Source organism: Papaver somniferum, chromosome 9 (assembly GCF_003573695.1).
Source record: "Papaver somniferum cultivar HN1 chromosome 9, ASM357369v1, whole genome shotgun sequence".
In the NCBI taxonomy this organism is placed as follows: domain Eukaryota; kingdom Viridiplantae; phylum Streptophyta; class Magnoliopsida; order Ranunculales; family Papaveraceae; genus Papaver; species Papaver somniferum.
The window spans coordinates 192,439,780-192,448,537 of record NC_039366.1 but is presented as its reverse complement, the minus strand read 5'-3'; the positions used below and the strand labels follow the sequence as shown (position 1 = coordinate 192,448,537).

The 8,758-nt window shown below is 36.6% G+C and overlaps 1 protein-coding gene across 1 annotated transcript; it reads left to right on the top strand.

Annotated features, from left to right (window-relative positions):
• The first annotated feature begins 6,183 nt into the window (after positions 1–6,183).
• Positions 6,184–7,785, top strand: LOC113308091 (probable WRKY transcription factor 40). Its single transcript, XM_026556566.1, has 3 exons — positions 6,184–6,402; positions 6,506–6,862; positions 7,017–7,785. The coding sequence occupies exons 1-3, from the start codon at positions 6,256–6,258 to the stop codon at positions 7,521–7,523; spliced, it is 1,011 nt and encodes a 336-aa protein (XP_026412351.1). The 5' UTR covers positions 6,184–6,255; the 3' UTR covers positions 7,524–7,785.
• The last annotated feature ends 973 nt before the right edge of the window (positions 7,786–8,758 follow it).

The following is an 8,758-nucleotide window of genomic DNA, read 5'->3' as shown; positions in this document are numbered from 1 at the left end:
TTTTGTAATATTAAATTATAAGTGGATAAACCAATCACAATAATAATTCTCAGTAATGGGTTGTAGTCGACCATGTTTAGTTTGGAAGAAAAAAATAAGAGATAATGAACTTCCTTTAAGTCGATCAGTGTAGTTTGAACCGAATGATATAGTTAGATTTTAATTTTTGTTTGTAAGAAAAATGATTTGAATGAATTTCAATTTTAGAAGGATATGACTTAGGATTATATTTTAATAATGAGAGTAATTTAATACTGTTACCTAGTTTAGACACCTCTTATCCACTTAGGCTAGGTGGGATTCAAAATCCATAAGCTTCAAATAATTTAACGGGCCTTAAACAAACCAAATAATTTGATGGGACTTAAACTAACCAGGTAATAATAAGACAACAATTTATCAAAATATATAGAAAGCTAAAGAAAAATATAAACCCTCAAGAACCGTAGTAAAAAACCACGTAAAAACTGTGTACTCACATTTTTTCTAAGGAGGGGCCTAAAAGTGGTTGCCTACTAATCCCATAAAGACGGGGATCACCCTTCATGTGAGAGAGAGATAGAGCGGTTTATGTGTGATGAGCTCTATAGATGCCAAGCAGAGTAAATGACCTCACTTGTCAATTGATTTTCTATAACTCTAGTAATTGACCGAGAAAAGTTTTGTGAAAAAATTTAAAGGTTAGGAAACTAAAAGCTTCGGACCTATAACAGATTCTTTAATATAAGATGGAGATTGTATTTCCAGAATGACACACAGGACATTAGACCTCCACTTGAAATAAATTCATCTAAAATAATAGGTCCTACAAAATAGGAGGGATGCCATATATACTAAATAAGAAGGTTTTGAAGAAATTTTTATCTGGACTTTCGAGTAAACTTCCATGTCATTTTTATAACTATTTTTTAAGTTTGTTGATTATTATTAGATTCTAAGTAAAATTTTCTAAACTAATAAGAAAAAGGTAATGATTTTTATTCGTTATCTATAAATCAAATCCTAAAAATAATACCCCACACCATTGGAGATGATTGATGTACAAAACATTATTAATATTGCCACATATATAAAACTCCACAAATAAGGGTCTAAATAAAACCTCAGACATGAAATTTTTAACATCCACTGTTGAAGATGCTGTATGTCCAAACACTATGGTTGAGCATATTACTTCCCTACAACTTAATTGTAGCCAAGCGAAATGAAAATAAAGGTGCGCCCCACTATGGAGGAGGGGCATTGCTTAACGTAACTCCCCATAAACTTAAATAACAACACAAAACAAAATCCGCGTGTACTATTTTCTAAACTCGATATTTCTAGAAATATTAGAAAAATATGGGAAATCCCTAAAAGTTTATGTGTAAACTAAAAAAATCGAGGTGCAGAATAGCTTTTTAAATGGAAATTCTGTTTCCATGTCTCAAAAGGGCTTTGGCTAACCTTTTTCTTTTTTCTTTTTTTGTGGCAAAGCCAAGTAACACGAAATTGCCACACTAATCAAGCAAAGGACCGTAGTAATTGGATTTCGCGGTAAATTAGATTTAGCGAAGCAAAATTATTAACCACGTGACATTACTATAAGTGCATAATGGCTCATTTGAAAATTAGGATTGATTGGTGTACCGAAGCAGTGTACACCGATGAACACCAAATGAGAGAGTATGAGAGAGAAAAAAATTGTGGATCCATCCTTAGAGCGTCCACAATGGTACGATCATAACCAAAGATCAAAGACCAAAACAAACGATCAAATTTGAGAGTAGTCTGGAGTGTGACGTTAAGGCAGTGGAGTATATTTAGTCGAGCGGATGTATAATCTACGCTTGCATGTGGAGCGTTCGTATAATCTTCGTCCCGAAGAGGCGTAGATATAGTTTACGCTGGTTGTGGGGCGTTGGTAAAGAATACGCTGGTTGTGGGGCGTACATATAGTTAACGCTCGGAGAAGGGACGTAGGTATAATCTACGCCTGGTGTGGCGGACGGGTAAATCAACGCCTCATTCAGGCGTACGTATAATCAACGCCTCTCTCAGGCGTCTAGATTGCATGCATTGGAAATGGGATAAATGTCCATCGGCAGAATCCGGGGCTTACACCGCGTATAAAGGGAGCGAAAGTATCGTGTTGGAGGCAGTGGTGTCGTATGACCTATGGTTTTGGCATGCTGTTTTTGGTATGCCCGGCTCTAACAACGATATTAATGTCATGAACCGTTCATATGTTTTTCGAAGTCTTGTAACAGGAAAAGCACCGCCGGTGAGCTATGAGGTGAACGGACATTCATATGATATGCCGTATTATCTAGGTGATGGCATATACCCAGAGATTCCTACTATTATTATGGCCATTAAACATCTTGTTGGTAGGAAAAAGGAAATATTTTCATCGATGCAAGAGGGTGCAAGAAAAGATGTTGAACGGGGATTTGGTGTACTTCAACAACAATTTGGAATCATCAAACAACCTGCAAGAATGTGGAATCCAGATGTGCTTGCCTATATCATGAAAACCTGTATTATCTTACATAATATGATAGTCGAGGATGAGCGTCTACCCGGTGACTGGCCACATGTTTATGAACAACGTAGCAACGCAACAGCGGTTAATATATTAAGAGGCAATAGTGACGAGTTTTCCCAAATTAGAGCTGAGCAACGCCGACGTGCAATGCGTAACAAAGATGCACATATTCGCTTGCGTGATGACTTGATCGAACATATATGGGTAGAATACGGGAATTAAAAATTGTCGTTTGTCATTTCCTTTGTATGTTAACTTTGGATAATAATAAAATAATTAACTTTGGACAAATGATTTTGTTGTACGTTCTATTATCTCTTTGTATGTAACCATCCTCAAGTTTTAATTAAGGTTGTATGTTTCAAAAAAAAAGTAGAAATTTAATTAAAATCAACGGAAGTAAACTTAAAATCCAAAAATTACATAATAATACGGCTAATTGTTCAGATAAAAAGAAATATTAAAACATAATAATACTAATAATACTACTAATCACTAAATAGGAGAAATAAGTCAGGTTTGAACTATTCCGCCTTTGTGTTAAGATTGGTTTCTTTTATTCCGAACTATGTCCGCCCTGCGAAGTTGGAAGTACTCTTGTTGTACAGGTTCCATTTTTTGAAGATCCATCATAATGATGCGAAATTCTTCGTCTTCAGCTTGCTTGGCTATTTTTGCCGCATGTTCAGCTTGTTTTGCTGCAAACTCTGCTGCTCTTTGTTCCATCTTGAATCTTGATTGTGCTTGGTAATGAGTATTGAAATTTTTTTGTTCTTTAATAATTATTCCCATGAATTCCTCTTGGTGACCGGATCTCTCTCTCCCTGTTTTCTTCAATCTTTTTACTGTGTTTTCCCCATCTTACGGAGATATGTGTTCTCTATGTCTCCCCCATCTGTGTCGTTACAAGTCTCTCCTTGGGTTGTTGTTTGCGGTCCTTCCTCATCTTCCTCGTTATTCTCATAAGTGTCCAAACCGTGAGTCGTATCGAATACAAAAGTCGATCGCCGATTATATTTTATATTTTCTAACACAATTGGATAGCACTCTTCGTACTTAAATTTTTTCCCATCGTTGCATTCCTTGAACCTCTTGTTCACTTCTTCAAGCTGTTAATGTTTTTAAAAACACTTAAGTGCATGGACGCTTATTAAATATTAGAAAATAATTGTTCAAAAAATCAAGAATGCTTACCTTCTTTTTAGGGACCCATCCAGTATGATATTCACCTTCCACTTCTGCCTCTTTTGCCGAAAATAACGCCACATCTTTACTTATTCCCTGATATCGTTTTTTCCAGGAACTCCAAGACCGCTCTGGATTATTAGATAAATGAAGTTCAATATCATCCTTGATACGAGTCCACAGTGTCGCCTCTGATTGATCAGCTCCAACACTAGGATCTTGAGATATAGATAAATTAATTTTACACATTGTTACATCTTCGATTTTCGTAAAATTTGGACCTCGTGCTGTTCTTGGTGCCATTGTAAGCGAAATGCAGAAAAATTTCCAAATGATTTGAAAGAAGAAATAATATTTCTTCTTATTGGTGTGATCGATAGTTTGAAGTATTAGTTCTGGGAAAATGTTACAGGATTTCATGTGTATATATAGGTGTTTCCTCAGGAAATTTCCAACGTTCGAAAATGTCTTCCAAACTTTCCAACGTTCCAAATTACCCAAAGTTCGATTTTCTTCAACGTTCGAATTACCAACGGTATAAAAAAATTTCAAAAACAAATTTGTCTAATAACGTTTTAAAAATTTCTTTTAAACTGAAGCTTTAAATGGGGCGGAGCTATTAAGTCCGCTCAACAACAGGCGTTAACTATACATACGCCGGCTGGGGCGTTGATATAATCTTCGTCTCACTGGGGCGTAAAGTTTATGAACGCCTGGCGTGGGGCGTAAACTTTAGCAACGTCCCATCGGGCGAACATTTCAGCAACGCCTCATTCAGGCGTAACTTATATACACGCCTCTTTGTGGGGCGGTGACTTTACGTACGTTTCACAACAGGCGTAGTTTATATACACGCCCGATGACAAACGGTGATTATACCTCCGCTCCACTATATATAGTTTTGGTCTTGGTCCCAGACCAAATATGGTCCGGAATTTGGTTATGGTCCAGCTTTTAATCTTTACTCCGTCCCGCTGCGTCTCGTCCCTGGACCATAACTATAGGTTTGGTCGTCCACTGCAGTTGCTCTTCACCCCATCCCCGCCAATCTTCTCCAGGACTGTCCTAATGACCTTTAGATTCTTGCAAGATGCACATCACGGTACAAGGATTCAGTGAGTGTATCATTGCTCTTTGAAAACTTGTTTTCGTTCTTGAATAAGTCTAGATCCACCAGGGATGAAATCCCGTGGATCTCACCGCATGACACTAAAATCCTGAGACCCACATCAAATAAAAAGCCAACCCCCTACTTTTCTCCTCGTGAGTCCTAGGGGTCTCACTCGGTGATTTCACCATGAAAAAATCATTGTGTGTCTAGTACAATCGTAAATCAGCAATGTCGCACAGAGTTTGTGACTCTTTCTGTTGACTGAGATATTTAGCCGTCAAAGAATAAGTCTAGATCCACCAGGGATAAAATTCCGTGGATCTCACCGCGTGACACAAAAATCCTGTGACCCACAACAAATAAAAAACAAGCCTCTATTTTTTTCCTGATGGGTCCCAGAGGTTTCTCCCACTCTGCAATTTCACCGTGAAAAAATTACCGTGTGTCTAGCACAGCCATAAAATAAGCAATGTTTCACGGAATTTGTGACTCTCTCTACTGACTGAGATATTTAACAGTCAAATAATAAATCTATATTCACATGGAATAAAATTTCGTGGATCTCACGGTGACACAAAAATCCTCGAACCCACGGCAATTAAAAAACCAACCCCCTATTTTTCTTTTCAGGGATCTATCTCACTCGGTGATTTCACCGTGAAAAAACCGCCCAACACAGCTGATTTTTTTACTCGTACGGGAGGTGGTTGCACCCTTTCATTTTGGATCGTGGCTTCGTTATCACTCAGGAAAGAAAAAAAAAAGAATATAACGTGGAAATAGTTGAAAACGTGAGAAGACGGGAAATGAAAACAAGTGCCTTTCTCGATCTTGAATCCATCACTCAAATACAAAAAAAAATCTAAGTCCACGAGATAAACCTCATAAAGAGAAGAGAGAGACAACATGATTTGGTCAAGAATCCAAGTAGACTTCTCTTCCTCTTTGTTCCTTTATTTGGTGGGCGGAAGGCTTGACCTTGACTGATTTTTTTCAATACAAAACATCCACAGCCGACATAATAAATTATTCGTTCACACTGAAAATAAATGATATGCTGTTTTTCTAAGAAAAATAAATAAACATGCTGTTTTAAAACACAACCACTGGATTCTCCTCAATTATTGTGCTATCTTAATCCCACGGTTTCATAGGCTATTTCCAAGAAAAACCCAATCTGATAATTAATAAATGTGTGATTATGGAAGAAGGTGGTGATGAAATATCGTCATAAGTCACGCGTGACGTTTTTGTGCTTACGCACAGGATATTAGGTTAATGCTTAGTACTACCCACTTGTACTTGTAACTCAAACTTCAATATATATATAGAGGTCTAGATTCCCTGGTTCTGCCAAGTACATACCTAGAGAACTGACCAAGAGAAAAGAAAGAAAGAAGCATTCATTCTTAACCAATCAGTACAGAGAGATATGACTATGGATTTATCAACTTGTTCCGTAGATACTTCTCTTAGTTTATTTGACCTTAACATCAATCCTCTCATGTATTCTGATCGTCTGAATTCAACGATGAACGGTACCGAAACATCGAAGATGACGGTTTCAGAGACACAACAGGTGAGTAGTAGCTAGTCGGTTAACAACTTTGTTTATGAACATTTACAGTCATATATGTATCATTAGCTAGATTACTGAATTTGGTTTGCTTTTGTTTATGTAGGCAAATGTTTTAGCTGCTGAATTGAATAAAATGGTGGAAGAGAACAAGAAACTGAGTGAGATGTTAATGGTGATGCTCCAAAACTACAATACTTTGCGAAATCATATGATGGAGCTAATAAGTCGCAACAAGAACGCTGACAGCAGTAACAGTAGCAAAGGGATGCAAGTAGCTACTCCACCAAAAAAGAGAAAGCTTGAAAACGATAATAATAATACTACTACTACCGGAGGATATGCAGAGAGCAGTTCAAGTGAGGAAGGTTACTCCAAACAAAAACCAAACACGAGTATCGAAGAATCCAAGATCAAGATATCTACAGTTTACGCGAAGGCAGATCCTTCCGATAACCGCCTTGTAAGTTATCTACATATCCAGATTATTTTTTATAGCAAATACCTGTAAAAGTTGGACGATCGATGTTAATTATCTGAGTTTGAAGTGTATATAAAATGTCCTTCCATATTTTGAACCATAATTAACAACGACTCTATTGTTGCTCTGGTCACAGGTAGTGAAGGATGGCTATCAATGGAGAAAATATGGTCAAAAAGTTACAAGAGATAATCCATCCCCGAGGGCTTACTTCAAGTGCTCTTTTGCTCCTACCTGTCTAGTAAAAAAGAAGGTGCAAAGAAGTGTGGAAGATCAATCGGTCTTGGTGGCAACGTATGAAGGTGAACACAATCACCCACACCCATCTCAAACCGACGCAATTCTGGCCGGTTCCAACGTCCGTGGTCAACCAAACATAGGTTCAGTTCCTTGTTTGACTTCAATCAACTCTTCAGGACCAACTATTACACTTGATCTTACCCAACCTGGATTAAGTCATCATCAAGATATTGGTGCCCATAAATCTAACTCCGATGAGATAACCAAGTCGCCGGTCTTTTATCAGTTTTTGATTGAGCAAATGGCTTCTAACTTATCGAAAGATCCTACTTTCAAATCAGCGCTCGCAACCGCAATTTCCGGAAGATATTTTCAGCAATCTCTTGGCAACACAAAGTATTAGAGAAATGAAACGAAGCAGATAAATACCACGAACGGAAGAACTATGAGCTCGTCCAGCACTTATGGAACTTTTTTTATAAGAATATATTGATCAAGAGAAGGGGACTAAACCAAAAAGTCCCATTCTTATATGGTTCTTTGAAGTTAGGTCATAAAAGCTTAGATTTTATGTAAATACATATCAATTTTTGTTTGAAATACTCCTGATTAGATTAAATATATGTGATCATTTTTCATGAAACTTCAACTATGAGTTTCGACCATTACCACATACTTGATCTCTTCAATTGAATGATAAATCACTATTATAGACAATTAAAATAAGAAAATAAAATGAAAAACAATATTTACTAGACATATACATTACTCCCAAAGAGTTATATTGATATTGGAGGGGTGCGATCATAAATAAGGTTTAGTACTTCCTAAATATACTAGTTAAATTGAACATAGATCGAGGTGAGTCTAAATCCGTTCACACTCATGTAAGGAGTGTATATTTCGCATATTTTTCTGATTGTTGATTATTTAACTGATGGTCTTATTGTCGTTTATGTTTAAAATCACGACTCCTTGTTATATATCTCCCTAAATTAAATCAAGGGTAGAGATTGAAATGTGCGATTGAGGTCTGGGTTGCACTCACGGGGATACAGATGCAGATGCTACGCGACGCGGACACGAAATGCAACTGTAGGGTAAAAATAATGTACTGTAAAACTATTTTCGCGGTTCGAGAAATTAAAATCATACAAGACGAGCCTAAACCAAAATAACCGTTTACGCTTTACTTCGCCACAAACGTGAAGACGATGAGTTGATTTTAAGCGAGGGAACCAGAAAAGGTTGAGAAGTGTGGAATTGTTGAACTAGAATTTTTCATTTTTTAGCCAATTTCTATTTTTTTTATTATAGAAAACCCATCAATAAAATTACATATATCAATAACCCATAATTATCTATACTTAGAAATAGATTGCTTTAATAACCTTGCATCCAAATAAGGAAACAAAATTTTCATTTTAAGTCTAACAGACTAAAATCGTTAAGAAAAAATCGTTATAAATCAACTTCCTAAAACCAATCTTCTAGAATAAACAAAGTGAAAAGACCAAATATGAGAGCGATATAGTAGTAGAAGAAGAGAAAATTTTGTTTATTTCTTATGTGATTACAAAGGAGGAAAAGACCTCTTATATAGGCTTTTTTCCATTAGGGAAATAACTACACCATTAA

Excerpts from the sequence above, each read along its gene's own strand:
- LOC113308091 (XM_026556566.1), top strand. The coding sequence starts at position 6,256 with ATGACTATGGATTTATCAACTTGTTCCGTAGATACTTCTCTTAGTTTA. Across the intron at positions 6,403-6,505 it reads CGGTTTCAGAGACACAACAG|GCAAATGTTTTAGCTGCTGA; the intron begins GTGAGTAGTAGC and ends TTGTTTATGTAG. Across the intron at positions 6,863-7,016 it reads ATCCTTCCGATAACCGCCTT|GTAGTGAAGGATGGCTATCA; the intron begins GTAAGTTATCTA and ends CTCTGGTCACAG.